The sequence below is a fragment of the Pezoporus wallicus genome, unplaced genomic scaffold (genome assembly GCF_028554395.1).
Source record: "Pezoporus wallicus isolate ANWC-B61680 ecotype Strahan unplaced genomic scaffold, APGP_CSIRO_Pwel_v1 contig_11133, whole genome shotgun sequence".
Classification (NCBI taxonomy): domain Eukaryota; kingdom Metazoa; phylum Chordata; class Aves; order Psittaciformes; family Psittacidae; genus Pezoporus; species Pezoporus wallicus.
In genome coordinates, this window is record NW_026636583.1 from 21772 (window position 1) to 40569 (window position 18798).

At 46.7% G+C, this 18798-nt stretch overlaps 1 protein-coding gene across 4 annotated transcripts in view; it reads left to right on the plus strand.

The window, feature by feature from the left end:
• The window catches only part of NDRG3 (NDRG family member 3), a 46706-nt gene that overhangs the window by 20154 nt on the left and 7754 nt on the right, over positions 1–18798 (plus strand). For 2 of the 4 annotated variants that reach the window (XM_057400814.1, XM_057400817.1), the window contains exons 2-7: positions 140–245; positions 3557–3592; positions 15612–15717; positions 16404–16524; positions 17047–17109; positions 17437–17497. In XM_057400814.1, the coding sequence (XP_057256797.1) occupies positions 189–245; positions 3557–3592; positions 15612–15717; positions 16404–16524; positions 17047–17109; positions 17437–17497 (444 nt within the window). In that variant the 5' untranslated portion in view covers positions 140–188. The remainder of the gene's footprint in view (positions 1–139; positions 246–3556; positions 3593–15611; positions 15718–16403; positions 16525–17046; positions 17110–17436; positions 17498–18798) is intronic. The other 2 variants (XM_057400815.1, XM_057400818.1) reach the window with 1 other exon arrangement.

An 18798-nucleotide genomic window follows, 5' to 3' on the forward strand; every position in this document is an offset into this window, starting at 1 on the left:
TTGTGGTGCACTCAGAACCAGATTCTTCCAGACTTTCTGGCTTCAGCTTGAGCATATGCAAGTCTAATGAAAGATCTTTAAGTTTGGTTTGGCTAGCAAATCTTCTAATACTGTTTCTAACAATATGCCTTTGTTTCAGAATCACGCATTTGCTGCTCTGAGGATTAGTTGGCTCCACTTACACCACCATGGATGAACTGCAGGATGTTCAGTTGACAGAGATCAAACCACTCCTGAATGATAAGGTAATGCTTTGGCTGTACTTTGGCTGACTTTGTGTCTGGCAAGGAGCCTTGATTGCCAGAATCTCTTTACATCTTGAAGTACCTTAGGTACTGGCTTAAGTGCTTCCCTGCTCTGGTAATCCACCACCACATACTCTTCCAAAGTCTCAGGGCAAGACAGACCACCACAGTTCAGGTGAGTTTGGAGTCCTGGCCAAACAGTATGTCATTGTCATGCCTGTACTGAAGGTTTACAAAGGCAGGGTGGAAACTGGACAGGTGATACCATTGCTGACCTCTACTAAGTTCCTGCTTGTTAGAGAAGCCTTGGACTGTATCCCACTTTCTTTTTTTTCTTTTCTCTCTTTTTTTTTTGTTTAAAATAATTTGTCTGAAATTATCCTCTTGTGTTTTGACCTCCAAAAGAACCTTGTCTCTGTTGATTTAGTAATGGAGAGCCTTTTAATACCTGCAGAGCCTAGCTAGAGCAGTCCAGATTCGTGCAATACTGAGACTGTGGAAAATCACTCTATTGTGGCAGCTGTTTAAGGCTGTCACTGTGTTCTGTGGGCTGGAGAACAGGCATCTGGGCTTTAGGACAGACTTAGCCTCACTGGATTCTGCCACAGGACTGTTGCTCTGAGTGCCAAAGTCGTTATGGGCCATCCCAACAAGACCTAGAATCTTGCATCTGTGAATTGCGCTTGTAAGCAATGTGATTTGGTGACTTTCCATACCTCACAGCCAAGTTTGATGGTATGTGAAGCAGTTCTGAATGCTTTGCTGTTTAATGACTGACATGAGCATGAGCCGGCAGTGTGCGCTTGCAGCCCAGAAAGCCAACCGTATCCTGGGCTGCATCAAAAGGAGCGTGACCAGCAGGTCAAAGGAGGTGATCCTGCCCCTCTGCTCTGCTCTTGTGAGACCTCACCTGGAGCATTGTGTGCAGTTCTGGTGTCCTCAACATAAAAAGGACATGGAACTGTTGGAACAAGTCCAGAGAAGGGCCAGGAGGACGATCAGGGGACTGGAGCACCTCCCGTATGAAGACAGGCTGAGAAAACTGGGGCTGTTCAGGCTGGAGAAGAGAAGGCTGCGTGGAGACCTCATAGCAGCCTTCCAGTATCTGAAGGGGGGCTCTAGGGCTGCTGGAGAGGGACTCTTCATTAGGGACTGTAGTGACAGGACAAGGGGTAACGGGTTCAAACTTAAACAGGGGAAGTTTAGGTTGGATATAAGAAGGAAATTCTTTCCTGTTAGGGTGGTGAGGCACTGGAATGGGTTGCCCAGGGAGGTTGTGAATGCTCCATCCCTGCCAGTGTTCAAGGCCAGGTTGGACGAGGCCTTGGGTGATATGATTTAGCGTAAGGTATCCCTGCCCACGGCAGGGGGATTGGAACTGGATGATCTTAAGGTCCTTTCCAACCCTAACGATTCTATGATTCTATGAAGGACTAGCTTGTGCTGCCAAAGGGTCACAGTACTTTGTCCACTCGCTTGGGAAAGACTGTCCTGTCTAATGCAGTTAGTGTTTGCTCATTGCTTTAGTGTGCCACCATTATCTGTTTAGTGTCTGTGAAGTGTAAAAATCCAGCAGAGATCTGCAGTCCAGCTGCCTGTTCTTCCAGCGTAGTGCTGACTGCCAGGCTTCCACTGTAGCTTAAACATCATCTTTGAAGTGTTTCCAGGGAGAGTGAGTTTTGAAGAACAAAATCAGTGCAGACCAGCAGAAAGTGCCTTGGAAACAGTGTGTGATTTCAAAATGAGAAATTAAGGTTTACAGAAGACAAGCTTCTAAATGCAATGCTCATGATTCTTCGAGGACTTTCCATGTTTGAGTTCAAGAGAGTAGATTTCCCTTGCTCCAGTGTGCTGACCTAAGCAGGAGGTATTGAAGTATGCTAAAACAAAGTGGGTTTCGCTTTATAAGTTTTCAGTCTCTCTGTGAAGTATTGCCTGGTCAGCCCCATCAGGTCCTTGCCATCTGCATGGCCACTTCTGTTATCTAACAGCTGGGACACTTCTGGTTTAAGTGCAGAGTGCTCACCTGAACAGCCCAGTGGTGTTAACCAGACTCAGAAGGGCACATACCAAGTGATGTTTGGTTTCCTTGACTCAGTTTTGGAGTTACAGGAAGGATATCAGTAAGGGGAAAAAAATAAGTAGGGTGGCTCCAGAACCATCCTCTGCCCTGCATGAGAAGAGAAGTGTGCAGTGGCTCTCCTTGTAAGTTTGCTTTAATAAAGTGAATGCCTCAGGGAACTACCACCTCTGGGGTCTGGTCTTTGTTAATGCTTTCAAGCTTGAAATAATACATACGTACTTTTTAGACCCGGTTTATGGATCATGTGGGTGGGGTGCTATAACACACTGTTCTGTGCAGTGTTATCAGAGTCCAGAAAGTACCAAGCTGACAGTTCACCAAGATTTTCACTGACCACTTGAGATGTAGTGGTTTGAGCCAGCGCGGATTAATGGCCAGAAATAGTACAGTAAAACCCTTAAGGTACTAAGGGCTTAGGTGCTCAGCCAGAAGAAGTGTTTGGGGTGTGTTTTTCTTGTACATATCTGGTCCTAGCTGTAATTTTAGCACTAAGGTGCTGTACCTAAAACACAAAAGTTAGAATGCTGTCCCAGGCTATTTGCTCAGCCTTCTTCAGCATTTGACAGCACTCACTAGTGTAACCTACGCTGTGGTCAGAGACAGTGTTAACAAAGCACATGAGCATACAGACAAGTTACTGCAGACCTTTGAACTTGCAGTATGCCAGATGTGGGATGCACTTGCTGTGCTTACCTGCATGTGTGGTGTCACCCTCTGGAAAAGTCAGTTGTGCATTGCTGAGCTCAGTTCCCATGTGCTCTGGTCTCAGTAACTCACAGGTCACTGTTTGCCCTGGATCGACACCATGCAGTTACTGCAGGAGAGCTGACTGCATGGCCTGTTTCCTTGTGCTCATGACATGAGATCCTAGTGGTAGATCTCTCAAAGGCACCAGGACCACACAAAACCCAACCTTGTAACCAGCTTGACTTTGGTCAGGGTCCTTCCCATGTGTTCCTGTCCCTTCTCTAGTACAGTCAACTTTCACTTGTGTCCATAGGTACTCTCCTTAGCTGGCAGCCTTGGGAGAGCCCCCAGCAACCTCACTGCATAGTAATGAGCAGAACTTGCTTGGAGTTCCCCTATGTGGGTCTCACATTTGAGCTGCTATGGTGACTGCAGTCAGGCTGGGCTGTACTGAAGAAGGGGGTGAGGTCTCCTAGGGGAGCTTTGATGGTGTTGGGGTTGTTTTGGGGTCTTGTGCTGAACTCTTGTTTTTTGTTAACAGAATGCGGCTCGCAACTTCCAGGACTTCGACTGCCAGGTAAGACACATGGGTAGACTCCCCATAGCCCATCAGTAATGCTGAGAGAGAGATGAAAAAGCTCTCTATATTCATTTTAGCTCCTGTTAAGGTCTAATCAATAAAAACTTTATTGGCAGAAGTTTGCCTTTACCCTTTCATGCAGCAGACATTGTTCTGAGTGCAGAGATGTTGACCTGTCTTGCTCTGCCAAGGTTCCAGGACATCTTGCAGGATGGCTGGTCTCCTGAAAAGCAGTTTCTTGGAAAAATGCAATATGCTGAAGAGCTGCAGATCTGTCACATCCCATCTGCTTCACAGGCTAGGAAAGGAGGAGCTTGTGTGCTCTATTTGTGTTGAGAGGGGATGGGAGTCAGCAAGCTGCCCCAGATACAGCACCCTGCTTTGCTGGGCCTGGGGCACCACCACCCGTGGTCACTGTCTGGGAGGTTATTCGCCTGAGAGAGCAGTGTGGAGATGAGCCTGATCACTCTGGTTATATAGGAATAATCCTTTTAGAGGAGTACTGCACCACCAGCATCTGAGACAGAGGACACATTCTTTGTTAGGCAGAGCACAGCACTGAGATTACGTGGTGTTTTGTGGGATGCAGGCTCATTTACCATGCTGGATTACCTTGCTGACTGCCCTCAGCATTTTGATATGCAGCCAGCAGCTCTTCTTCACCTGATTGCAGTCAGGTTGAAGATTCTTTCTTTTCAGCTGTAAGAGGCTGCTGTGTCTGGAGTGTTCTGCTTTGCACCGGACAGGCTCTCACTGCTATATTACACCAGTGGTATGGCCAGGGGTAGAACTGTCAACATCACATGATAGCCCTTAATAAAGGTCTGTTGACGTATGGGATTCCAGAAGGCTTTCCGCAGGCTTGTGTGGAACAGAAATGTAATAAATACAGTCCTTAGAAGATAGTTTGTGCTTTTTCTATCTCTTGATAATCAGACACGGAAGTACAGCCCATCTGGGCAGCACATGTCACTGTACTGCTTTAGCTTGATTCACTGCGAGTTTTTTAGTATTATTTTAAAGCCTCTACATGTAAAAATTACTAATCTTAGCATGTTACAACTTTAGTCTTAGAAGTGGCAACAGTGTTAGGCAATGATTTTTTTTGTTTTAATGAAGGTAGATGGTGGATTTAGAACACTTCCCTGTATTGTCTTGTCTCCATCTGTCGTTCTGCATCTTCTCAGTCTCTTCTAGAGGTGCAGTGTGCTCCCATGTCAGATGGGTGGTGGATAAAGATAGGTGAAATGCTTCTGAGTAGGAGCATTACGTAGTACAGGCACTGCCTGCTGAGGCCTGTCTGTTATGATTGGAAAGGATATGGATGCAGTGCCTGACACATCAGCCTTCAATGCAGATTGTCTAAAGACCCACCAAAGCTCTTGGTTTGCCATGCCCTGCCTGTCTGTGAGCAGTATGGTCTGGGGAGCCAGAGCAGGAAGATAGGAAGGAGTCTCTGTAACAGAGGTGTGCATTGCTGCTGCCTTTTCACTCTACTCTACCCTTTCCCTCAACAAGCAAAGCCTCTGTGTGCCCTTCTTTAAAAATTGCCCCAAATCTGAAGCTGTGTGAGCCCCACAGAAACATGGTGCTGCCACCACCGACTCAGCTGTGCTTGGCATGTCCTCATGCCTGTGTCTGCCCTGGGAAGAGCTGGGGAGCCCTGCAGCCAGGGAGAGGGGCTTTGGGGAGCACTGGGCCAGGGAAGGACGTGCTTGTTGCTTCTCTGTGCTTTGACTTAGATCAGCAGTGAGCTGGTGGCCATGGCAACAGTTGGGCAGGAGACAAGATGTTCCTTCTGGGAGCCCTCTTGGTAATTCGTTTGGAAGAATTTTTTTTAGCAAGAAGTTAACACTGTCTCTTGTGACTGTAAATATTGTCCTGGCCTCAGCTCACTTCAGCATCTCCCCCTACAAGGTGTGGTTTCAGCACACATGTGGCTCAGCTTCCTCCTCCTACCTGTAAAATACCCCCCAAGGGCTGCATGAAGTCTCTGAAATCTGACAAAGAGAGCAATAGGTGGTATGTTGGGTACTTGGATTTTCTGCTGCAGGAGCAGTGCTTAAACTTGCAGGGTGAGCTCTTGTGTTGTCTTGTGAAGAGTTACTGCTGCCTTTTAATCCAGCAAAGCACGTCTGGCTGCCACATTCAGGCTTCTGGGAAATTGGTGTGATTTTACTTACCTTGGAGAAGAGAGAATTAAAAGTGAAGAAGTTTGCTAGGGCTTTTAGAGGAAGAGAGAACCTTAAAAGCTCTTAGCACCTAGGTGAGGGTTTAATTTGTCTGGAGGCCCAAACTGGCCACACATTCATGAAGGCTGATAACTGGGAGCTGGTTTCCAGTTACAGCACAGTGAAGCTCTCGATCAGCTTCCAGTGGCAGAACCATCTGCAAGGGACCTGGCGGGTTAGGGGCTATATGGGATGGATTATCTTATACAGTGGAGTGTTCCTATGACAGCATGGCATCAGCAATGTGAAGCCTGCATTTCAGACCTTTTTATTTTTCTAAAAGTCAAAAAAAAAGCTGTTTTAAATGAAGATTAAGCTGTGGCTTTGCATGGGCTGACCACATCCTGGGCTGTGCTTGCAAGGCTGCAAGGTGAGGGAAGCCGGTGCCCTCTGTCAGTGCTGGTGGCAGCCCTGTTGACAGTGCATGTCCAGTTTGAGCTGCCCAGTACAGACATGGATGTACTGGAGCGAGCCCTGTGTTATTTCAGCCTGTGTTGTTCTGTGCCCTTGGCCATGAGGTGATGTGCTGTAAGTCCATCCTGACTCCTTCCAGGACTGACCTGTGCCCCTACAGAGCTCTGTCTTGCATACACCAGAGCAGTAACACAGCCAGCCTCAGTGTTTGTCCATCCTGCAGTGCCTCTAGACCTTCTTCTGGCTGTACGCTGGAGTTTCAACGTACTTTCTGCAGCTGACCCATGCTTAGGGCTGGGAGAAGTGTTTAGTTTAATCCTCACAAGCATGTCATTGGCACTGTCACTGACTCTGTGTAGTGACAGGCACATGGGTTAGGCACACTGTTCCTTGTCAAACTTCGGCATTACACTTTTCAAGGTAATTCATATCTAAGGTTTGTAAGATCTTTCCTTTGGGGGAAATGGGTGATGCTGTTGTGAATTTCTCTCGATTTCCTGGTGTTTGGTTTTAGTTTTTAATAACTTGCTAGGATCAGATGTCAGCTAAGTCAACAGAGCAAGTGTCCTTTTCCTTCTGAACTTGGTTACTCTGGGTGAATGTGGTGTGGAGATGCTTTTAGCTCTTCTGATACAGCTGACTTTGAGACACAGGTACCCTGGTTTTTTTAAACTGCTCATCTACAAGCAACCACAATTAACCCTGACAAATAACAGCTTGCCTGGGCATCAGTAAGCAACCCCCACATAATCTGATAACCAATTGCAGTGGAGATAAGAAGCACTAGCATGGTGGCTTAGGGGTCTTTATCAATATGAATCTAGGTTATTCTCAGAAATAACATGTATTAACCTAAATCTGAGATCTGCATTTCACTTGAAAGCTGTATGAACCCGAATGAAAGCTAAGCTTAGCTTCTTCTCATGTTTGTGGGCAGATGGTGAATTAAAAGCTCTGGATTGCTGATGGACAGATGGTGTGGTGACCAGTGCAGTTAATAGAGCTGTGCTTGTGCTTTTGTTACTGTCTGCTGAGCCTTCTTCAACTGCTTTGAGAAGTAGGTATTCTGTGTTGGCCTGAATGTCTCTCCTTTTCCAGGTGATTTGCTTTAAATACCAATGAAGGAAAGCGCTGATATATTTGTAAAGCTATCCAAATGAATCTGCATTGTTTCAGTCTGACATAAGCTAGCATTTGATGGGAACTGTAGCTAGTTCTTCCCCTCTGCTGCCTCCCATCCACATGAATAAAGTCTTCTGCTCTCCAGCACACACTGTGCAGAAGAGGACCTGTACCTGGGGTGTGGAGATGGGACTGGGATTTGGCAGAGTATTTGCAGAAAGCTCACAGGGAATGGAAGATGTAGGGATAAGTGAGTCCAGGACATGCAGAGTTAAGCTGAAACAAGAAAGACACACCATAGGTAAACACATGGAGAAGAGAAATTAAAGCTTCCCTGTAAAACAACGTGCTGTGTGTTGCTGGAGTTAAATGAAAATGTTGAGTTTGGTGTTGCCCAGGATGAAACACAGAAAAATGTTAACAACAGACCCCAGTGAGGCTTTTAGTAAAGTTTGCTCATCCTTGCCCAATCTCTTTGCTTTACTTTGCTTGCTGGGCAGTAGGTGATGACATTCTGCTAGTGAGGGGTTGCTGAAATACCCCATCATGCGCATTTTCTGATGTCATAGACATTGAATCAAAACTGTTCCTTTTTTAATGGCATCATTAAAACCAGCTTGTGATTGCTACACAGTGGCGTTGAATACAAGATGTTGGCACTTTGAAGAAGGGTTTGCTTTCCCTGTATGAATAACAGGGAGTTGTTCTCGCCAGCACTGAAACATTCTGTCTAGGATGTTGAGGACAATTGTTCTTCTGATTTATGCAATGACTTCTTTTGTTCTCTTGTTCAAAGTGCTACAGTGAATTTCGTTACAACACAGAAGATGTTTTGATCTAGAAAGCAAGTTTTTTCGATGCTTTCTAAATTAGGAGCTGCCCCCAGTCTTACTAAAACTAGTGTCACCACTAAAGTGCTGGGTTTGGCTTCTGCTGAAATCACAGCAACAAATACTGTAAAGCTAAAAATCAGTAAGATTCTATTTTACCTAGGATTTTTTTTTTTCATTATCTCATTTCTTGGGAGGTTTTTCCTCTGATTTATCCCAGCACTGGCTTTCCATCTCAAAACAGTTTTCTGTACATCTGCAGTGTTGAGCTCTGTACAGCTTTTGTTAGCTGGGCTTGCACCGAAACCTGATTTTTATTTTTAAACACACGAGCACAATCCTGCCATGGGGTTTACTGAAACATTACTGTTGCTTTCTGGATGCTCGTGACAACAGTGTGCTAAAGAGGCTGATTATGCAGATGTGGCATTTGAAGTTCCTGGGCTTTTTTTGTTCTTGTCAGTGAGTTGTTACAGCAAAGCAAATGCGTGTGCTTTAGGTTGAGAAAGGGATTTGCCTCCTTCCTGCCTTGAGAAAAATGAATGGTGCCTCTCCACTACCAGTGACTGATCTGTTTCCATTAGTTAACATCATTAATGGTATTTCAGAGCAGGTACTGAGTAATTGCAATGCTAGCTGTAACTTAGTGCAGTCAGACTCAGTTCTGGTTCCCAGGGACACTGAAGGTTTGGAGACACAGGACATGGCCCTGCTTTGTTTTCTTCAGGAGGTTTGAAGATGTTCGTGGTGTTCAGTAAGATACTGAAATGTAGTTTGACACAGCATTGTCATAGGTGGACTGTCCTAGGCTGGAAACACGGCCCCTGGCTTAGCTTCCAGGTTTCCTTTAGGGTTAAGGTGATCTGAGGTCCAGCAGTCACACCAAATATTTTTAGACTTGCCTGTGTATTAGCATGTTCAAATGTTCCTTGAGTAGGATTCAGGTTTACAGAAGCTATGTGCCTGCAGGTTGTGGCACCTCGAGCCCACTGTGCATGGACTGGAGGAGTGCTAGAGGCATCAGCCTGTTCTGTTTGCAGCCCAAGAGGAAGGCAGCAACTTGATTCTCTGCTGACTCAAAATAGTGGTGCAGAGTGCTGGGAGAAAACCAGCTCACTGCCAGACTTGGGCAGATGAGAGCTGATGTCATCTTGGGCAGATGAGAGCTCTTCTCATCAGGGTTTAATTCATCCTGCACTATTTATAGATCTAGGCAGGCCCAATTTCCTGCATTACCTCAGAGAGAGGGGATTTACCCTCAGAACAGGAGTAAGAAGCACCACGTTTTCCTAAATCTATGCTGTGTGCCTTGCTCATGATACTGGACACTTAACTGGGTGCAAGAAAGTTGTGGCTTTAACTGCTGCTTGTAATACAGGCAGGGCAGCAGCTGCAGCAATACATCTTACTCCATCTCTGACATGTTGGTGTTGTCATTAATTGCTTGTAGGGCTCAATATAGTGTGGTTGCAGGAGTTTGTGATGTGGGAGCAGAAGCCCAAGCTGTCAGCTGTACTGCTGTTGTAGGTCACTTGACTTGAGTTCAGTTGACTGCAGAGGCAGGATCTGTTCTCCAGCAGAACCTGTGTTTTGGCAGTGATTGACCCAGGGCTGCAGGTACGTACCAGGTCTGTCCTTCAGCATCATGTGCCTTTGGAGGAGAAACACACAAATGGGGGTAGCCCTGCAGCACCTTTGTCTCCTGGTGCTTTTGTTGTTTGTGTAACCAGATGATATACCTTGTTCTTCTGCTCCTCTTGATTCTCACCCAGCATTTCTCTAATTTAAGACTTAATCCCATTACACAAAGTACTAGAAACCATTGCCTGCTTGCATAGAACATATTCTGTTTTCTATTAATAAATTTCTGCTCTGTATGGAAATGAATAATTTAGTTCAAGATGTTGCTTTAAATCTGATTTAGGCTTGCTGCCCACGCAGCCGTCTCCTTCAGCTCTACTATTTCCAGAATAGCTTTGCACAGAGAGGAGGTGATAAGCACTTACCTACCAACTGCCTTAAGGTCAGTGGTACTGACATGGTAAGAGTTACCAGATGGAGATGTTTTACACTCTTATAATATTTTTCCTTAGCTTATAGGCATAGTTTGTGGTGTTGTTTTAGTTATATGTAGAAATTTGAGGGCAAAGAGCAAGGCAATGGAATCTCTACTTTAATCTCTGCATGGTTAACAGCTGTAATAGGTTGCCCAAGGAGCATGCTGCAGTTGTTTTCTACCTTTGCCAAGACTGGCAACGATGACATGAAGTAAATAATCCTGTAGCTACACTGTCACTGAAAAAGAGGAAAACCTGATCTGGGTAATCTGTGTCTGCTCCACTTCACAGCAAAGCAGCAGTGGCAGTTTTCTTTGCCTTAGGTGAACCTGAGTATCCTTAAGCTGAAAGGCTTTTGGGCTTGTTTCTGGCCCTCTGCTAGTACAGACATTCAACAAGCTTGAGCAGAACGCAAGGAGCAAGCACCTTGCTGCTCAGTGTTCTGCCAGATTTGAATATGAAAACTGAATATTTGCAGGGATTTCACAGATGTGTTCTTTATTTACAGTCTCCAAATTAAATCAACTCTCAGTTCTTCTCCGGGGAATTAATCTTGAACGTTGAGCAGCTTCACATTGGGACTAAAACTCATCTGGTAATACCAGAAAAGCAGCTTAGTAAATTAGTTGTGAAAAGCACTGGTAGTATGAATTCTCATCATTAATCATTCCCACTGTGAAGCAAATCGCTTACTACAGACTTTAATAACTTTTAAAACCTAAGCTCTCAATCACACTCTGACGTAGAGCAGAGGGAGCATGGCTGGAATTGGCAGTCCAGCACCCAGGTACCTCTGTTTGCTGCCTGAATGTCTCTGGAGCTCAGGGGACCCCTGGATCTGCCTCATTCCTTCACTCAGAACTGTTAATTAATATGGGACACTTTCGGTGGTACCTGTCAGTGGCACTGTCATTGCTTCCCTTCCTGGCCACAGCATGGCAGTTGGAGATGGTTCTCCTCCTTTGAACCCTTTGCTGTCAAGGTGTGCATCTACTTCTTTCCATAATCAGTCCTACCATACAATTAGACTCTGGCAGTCACAGCTGGGGTTGTGTTTTCCTCCTCAGTTTAAGAATCATTCAAAGTTGTTAAGGCTAGGAGACAGGACAGGGGTAGGAAGCTTCAGCTGCTCTCTGTCAGTTGCACAGGGACATGAGACCAGTGTTCCATTTTAGCTGCAAACTTCTATGGAGCAACACATTAGGGAGCCCCAAGGAGGAGAAGCCGCTGTTGACATGATTCTGAGATGGGCAGAGAAACATGTTCAAGAAGAGCTGCTCTGTGATGGGAATCATAATGTGCTCCTTTGGAAAAGAAAAATATATGGAAAACTTCACTGGTTTTGCACTCAAAGTTCAAAAAAGAGCTGCACAGAAATGGAGAAGCTTATTGGAAATAAGCTAAGCAGAGAGGAAATGCCCACCATCTATCACTGGAGACAAGAGGAATGATGTGGGGAAGCCAGCATGACTAAACAGAAGGGCATGGAAGCTGTTGAGAACGAAAAAGCAATTTTCAAAGAGCTGCAGAAGATGAGGAAGGTTATAAACTCCTGCACATGGAATAGGTGAACAGAACAGAGCAGGCAAAGGGGAGTTTGAGAGGTGATTTACAAAGGGGATTAAAAAAATAACAGTCATGTTTCAGAGCTATCAGAAATGGAACCACGTGAGAGAGTCTGGAGAGCTCCTGCCTGCTCAGGCTCTGAAGGGAGGGCTCAGGGAAGATGTAGCCAGAGCAGAGGAACTGAATTGGCTTTTTCTGCACCCAGGCTTGTCGCAGAGCTGCTCACAGAGGTCAGCGTGGTGAATGCTCCTTGTGAGGAGTCAGCAGAGACCCTGCCTTAAACTGCAGTGCCTGTTGAGAGGCCATAAAGTAGATAAAATATATGCCTTTAAAGCAAGTGCCAGGACTGGATGCATCAACACAGGAGTTTTAAATGAGTTTAAGGATGAAATAGCTGTGAGAGGTTACGCTCCTCAATTGAAGCTGCCATGGTGCCCGAGGGCTGCAGTGCTTTGCATGATTTCCAGAATAGATCCCAGAGGAGTTCTGGGAGTTCACTGACCAGCTGGACCAGACAGACTGATAAAACCAGTAAGAAGTATCATGGATTAATCACACTGATAAATATTGAGAAAGGGTCAGCATGGGTTTTGGAGCGGGAAGAAGTCTTCTGCAGAGCTGCTGGAAGTCTTTGGAGGAGTCGGAAACCATATAAATGAGGGCAATTCAGTTGATGCAGCCTGCTTGAATTTCCAAAAGACAAAGCCCCTTACCAAAAGGAGTTCCTAAGATATATGTCTTAAGGGATTTAGGTGGCCATGCCTTCAGAGGAGGGGTCCTTTCTTGGATGAAATACTGGTTAAAAGGAAAAAAGCCCAGACAAACAGGAGTTATTTTTACAGTTGTTTGAGATCACTAGAAGAGCACTTCAGGGATCTGCGTTAGGACCTATTCTGCTTAAATCTGCCCTTAAATGATCTGGAATAAGAGATGGAAAGTTCAATGGAAAACTTTATCTGCCTTTGGTTAAACATGGAGCGTGATGTACATTGACTAAAACCATCCTACAGTGGAATATTAAAGTGCAGGCTCAGGGTTGATGGTCACCCAGAGGCATAAGGCCTTAATGTTGTGAGAGATGAGTGAAAATGTCAGCGTGGGCTCATAGCTTTCAACAAAGCAAATCAATTCTTGTTTATCAGGAACAGAGAACAAAGCGACCTCATTGTGCTGCTGTGAAAACACACAGTGCACCCATGTGTGACTGATGTGCCATCAACCCCTTGTCCGAGAGAGGACAGAGCACTGTGGGACACTTTTGGAGACCAATAGCATGGTCAGAACAAAGCTGCTGTGCCAGGGCCAGCTGGATGGTCCAGAGCACATCTGCCCAGAAAAGGGCATGTGAAGGGGAATCGCAGCAAGCTGTTAGGTCATCACATCTGGAGGGTATGGAAGTGGGGTCAGTTGTTCTCCATCTTCCAAACCAAGGACTGGGAGATCTGCAAAACCAGCGGATACAAGATGGGAAAAGAAGTGGTTCTTCACCCTGCAGGTTGTTAAGCTTTGGCTTTCCTGGTCACAGGGTGAGGCAGGTGCCAAAGGCACAGGAAGCAGGAGGTGACTGCCCAGTTCTCAGATGAGAAGGTCAAAGTGAAGACCGCACCTCCAGTTCAGGAAGTCCCTTTTGACCTATAGATTGTTGGAGGTTGAGAAAATGAAGATTACAAGATGCAAGTGCTGGAGAAAGTATTACTGCATGCTTGCTCTTTTATTTTTCCCATGCCATAATTGACACCAGGGGGATTGGCTGGACCATACCAGCTCCATACCTCCTGATCCTCCTCCATCAGCGAGCTCCTCACCCATGCCCTGAGGGAGCTGCTAGTGTGTGAAGCAATGCTTCCCAGCTTGAGTTGATCAGTAGCTGCTGCCTGCACAGGACTCGGGTCTCTGCTCCATCTCCCCAGCAGCGCACTGCTGTTGGCATGTGTGTCACGAGCTTTTGCCTGCGGGCTGCAGAGCAGAGGTTGCCTCTGCTGTCGAGTTCTGATTTACAGCAGGTTGTCTGCAGCTGCTGGTTATTTTTTGCCTACTGTACGAATAAGGGCAGAAGATAAAATCTCTTCAGAGTAACCTCTGATAAAGTTTCCTCTCTGTCGTGGTTTAAACCCAGTCAGGTAATTCGTTCGCTCACTTCCCCCCCCTTTCTTGCCCTCCCCCTGCTCTCGGAGGGACGGAGAGGAGAATCAAAAGAATGCAACTCCCACGGGTTGAGATAAGAACAGTTTAGTAACTAAGGTATAACACAGATCACTACTGCTACCACCAATGATAATAATGATAAAGGAAATAACAAGGGAACAGAATACAACACCTCACCACCCGCTGACCGATAACTCGCCCCCCAAGCCCGACCAAGCTCCGACCGATACCTCCTCCAACCCTGCAGTCTCCCAGCCCTTCCGGCTCTCAGTTACATCCTGGGCATGACGTGCTGTGGTATGGAATACCTCTTTGGTCAGTTTGGGTCAGGTGTCCTGTCTCTGCTTCCTCTCAGCTTCCCCTCCTCCCTGGCAGAGCATGAGGCTCACAAAGTCCTTGGCCAAACCAAAACATCTCTATCAGCTCTGTTCCCGAGCCGAAAGTCAAAACACTGCACTGCACCAGCTACCAAGGAGGAGAAACATGACTGCTACTGCTGAACCCAGGACACTCTCCCTAGGTGAAAATGAAATTTTACCCAGCTTTACAAAACAACTGTAGATCACCATCTTCTCTCACAATCATCTCCCTTAGTTTGCAGACTACATATTTGTTATGATCTGGCTGTCTCCTAGCCACATCTTTCTCACCTGCCTTCTCCTGTCACTGCTCATTATGGACCAGATCAGTGTTCAGGCCACGGCTGAAGTTAGGCAGCTGCAAGGTACCAGAATCAGGCTACACTGCTGCAATGTGCCAAACCTGGTCTGAACAGAGACCAGCAACAAAGCGTGCCAGCATCTGAGCGATGAAGATGACAAATGTCTGATACTTTCCAACACTACATTTCTACAGGAGCAGTGGATAAATGGGTGAGAATACGCAGAGCTGTGGTTAGGTGACAGGGTGGCACAGGCAGGGCATCTCGCTGCGCGGCTGGAGGGGAGGAGTGTCTGCAAGAAGGACGTGAAGAAAGAGTGTTTAGCAAGGGCAGAGGGTGTTCTGTCACTGAGCACTCTGGTACCTGTTGTAAGTGGGTTATTCCACGCCATGTTAATGATGCAATTAAATAATAACTGTTTTTTGGCCAATTCAAGGTAGCAGTTGTATCTTACAAGTGTGGAGACTGTTGTTGCCATCCTATGCGTGATATTAAGCTCTATATTAAGCCTCTGCCTCATGCTGTCCTTTGGCTTTGCTATGCAGGAGAGAGCTGTTTTGAAGAAAAGCAGGTGACAGGGAAGTCATGTGTGCTGTAACTGTGTAGTCTGAAAATGGTTTTGTCCTTTGCAATCATAGGTCAAGATAAAAGCCCTGAAGCTACAGGGCAAGGTTGCAGGGAAAATAAAGTTCACTAGAAAAATGGACATAGTATTTATTACCTCTAGGGAAGCTGGGCGAAAAACTCGGTCTTACCATCTCCAGGTAGTCCTGAAAAGGAGATCACCACAGTATTGCAATGTTTAGCTAAAAAAGTGGGTGGAAAGAAATTTGACAGGGCTGCAGACTGCAAGAGCTTTGCTGAGCTACCAGCTGTGGGTAGGAGAACACTGTTAAGAGTGTGGATGTGACCCTTACTGCCAGCCCTCAGTTAGGGTTCCCTGTAGCACTGGCTGTACATGTAACATGGAGATTCCTTCTCTCTCTGCAGGAACATGACATTGAGACAGCTTTCGGAGTGGTCCATGTCACCATGCGGGGCATGCCCAAGGGGAACAGACCTGTCATCCTCACGTACCATGACATTGGCCTCAACCGTAAGCCCTTGCATTCCCAGGACCCTGAAAAAGGGGTTGGTTGTGATGTTTGCTTTTGAGTGTGGGGATCAGCAGGACTGGCCTGGAGCTGAGATGAGACAGGTCATTCCAGGATAAAAAGATAAAGGTCCTCAGGAGAGGGAACATGTGGCACACCTCTGTCCTTTCCAGCAGCCCTTGAAAGGTAGGGCTAAGGTGGAAGTTAGGTCCACCCACCACAGTACAGTGCTCTGGCTGACTTGTTGCACTGTGTGTTACAAGGCATCTGTTCGCTGGATGCAGGCAGATAAGCAAGTCCCTTCTACAAGGCTGCAGAAGTAGCGTAATGCTTCTGGTGCACTCAGTTGCTCTTTCCATGTGTCTTTCCACCCAGCATGTACTGTTATGTTCACCCCAGTGCTCCTCAGTATGTACTGTGAGTACCCAAGTGCTGCTAGGCCCTGTTTTCCAGGGCATGCACACTGGGGTGTCATTTGTCTGCTTGCCCTCCAGTGGTGGCATTACTTTGCTAGGACTGGGTGCTATGTTGCAGTCAGGGGCACAGCAGTGTGTGTCACCTAGCACCCATTGCCCCACAGACTCAGCAGCAGGGCTGGGCTCATGCAGGTGTGTGGTGCTGTGGTGTTTGGAGGATGGGTTGCAATAAAACTTCAGGAACTGTCTCATTTCTTTTCTTTTTGTTGTAGACAAATCCTGTTTTAACGCGTTCTTTAACTTCGAAGACATGCAAGAGATCACTCAGCATTTTGCTGTGTGCCATGTGGATGCACCAGGCCAGCAGGAAGGAGCCCCACCATTCCCTTCTGGGTAAGAGCTGTGCGGGGACTCTTGTTGTTCCAGACATGGTCTGGATTGCAGTCTGGACTGAGGTAGCACCCAGTTTAAGCCACGCAGACTGCCAGGATGAGGGTAGTGGGAGGCAGCTTCCAGGAGCAGAGGAAACGAGAAGATGAGGAGGCTTCCCAAGGGACATTCATGGAGCCTTGCTAATACTGATGCATAGGTAAAGCCCTTACTAGTGGTGAGTGCTGGTACCAGCTTTTTGACTTGAGCACCAGCCCAGCACACTGCAGTCTGGCTGCCATTCCATGCTCCATCTGTCCATCCTCCCACAGAAGTCTGACTGGCCAAAAAAACCACAGTTCTGTGTTGGTCTTTCTCTGAGGGATGGGATCCATGCAGTTGGCTGGAATACACGGTATCATTGCAAAATAATCACCTGTGTCTGTCAGATGTTACTTGTTTTTTCTACCTTGGATAGAAATGGAAGGTGACCTCTCTCAAGCTGTATTTGGAGGTGCTTTGACTTCGGTCTCTCTTGGTTTTCAGGTACCAGTATCCCAGCATGGATGAACTGGCTGAAATGCTGCCTGCTGTTATGACACACCTAAAGTAAGTCTCTGAAAGGAAGCAGGGTGAGCCAGCTGGATGCAGCCATTCCAGCCCTTACCTCTATCCCTGCTTGCAGCATCTGATATGCTCACTGAGTTGTCCCAAGAGGTCTGAGCAACTCCTAACCTGTGTAACCCTGTCTGGTTCTTACGTTGGGAACACTGTCTGCCACATGACACAATTTATGGCTGCTGCATCATTGCTGGATCGCTTTGAAAGCGAGCCATAAGTGAACAGTTGGATGCAGAGAGGGGAGAGGCTTTGCCTCTAGGGATGCTTTGCTGTGAGCTTGTTAGCCTTGCTGATTGGGAAATGCCTGTATTTCAGCCTGAAAAGCTTCATTGGGATTGGACTGGGAGCTGGTGCTTACATCCTCAGCAGGTGTGCAGTAAGTATCTCTTCATTTCCTTGTGATTTCTATGAGCTGTGGTCTTCCTCTGCTCAAACAGACCATTTCTGGGGCAGGGGCAAGGTAGCAGGCAGTAATTACAGTAGGCCTGCAGGGAGCCATGTGAGAGCTGCTTTGCATCCAGATGGTTAAATTGGAGCAGCCAAGATTACTCTGAACCTATGCCAGACATGGGGAGATTGTAATGTGATGTCTTTGAGTCAGCAGAGCCCATCCTGGCTGCTAGGAATATCCAGCCTCATGTCTTCACAAAGATTGCTGCATTGCTGTCTGCTGTCTCCAGTGTTTGTGACACCAAACAGTTGATTTGGTGATGTGCTGTGAGTACTGAGGAGGAATGTTGCTTTTTCACTGTAAGTAGATTTTACACTCCACCTTTGACAAGAGAGTGCTAGTTTTATCTGGGTACTTACTTGCACATTCCTCTCTAGTGGAGTGTTTATAAGCACTTGAAATCATTGGAGGTAGTTCAGCAGCCCAGGAATTTGTCTGAGTCTTTCAGAGATAGTGTTAAAAAAAACAAATACAGAAATCTGATGTTCTCAGTGAACTTGGCTTCAAGTAGCTGAGTGCAGAGTTGCCCATGATTTAGGCCGTTACTGCTTCTTAAAGCCACTTCACCATGCAGCTGCTCTCCTACCAAAAGGTTCTCTGCTTCCCATTTCCCCCAGTCAGGGTTCAGCCTGAGGCAGTGTGAGGCACTGGTGTTCCGCTGTTCCTTGCCTTTGGTATCTTGTATAGTTTCCAGTCTTGCTGAAGAGATCACACAGATAAGCCTTTGGCCTCAGCTCAGTTAAGTGCAAGAAAGCCTTTGTCATGCAGCCTGGATTGCAGGCCATTTCCTGCAAGGACAGTGATTCCTTCTGCCTAACCTGTGCTAATCTGTACTGTGGAGCAGGAGAGCTGGTGCAACATTTCAGCCTTGGAGTGAGCCTAGAGCTCAAAGTTCCCTGGCTGTGTTAGATTGCTGGGTTTGTGTTTGCAGATCTCAAAGTATTTTGTACCCATGCTCCCCACATGCCCCCAGCATAAACTGCAGGGTGCTGGGGAGCAGCAGAAGGATGTGCTCTCCAGGCACAGGCCTGTGTCCAGGTCCTTCCTGGAGGTGCCAGATTAGAGCAGAGTCACTGTTGACAGCTCTGTAACACACAGGAGCATGAGCAGGACCTGCAGCTGCACCAGATGCATGGGTCACCACCTGCCTTGGGCTGCAGGTCAGGTACTGTGTGAGCATACAGCCCCTCAGTGCCAGCAACTGAATGAGTAAGGTCTAGGTGGGA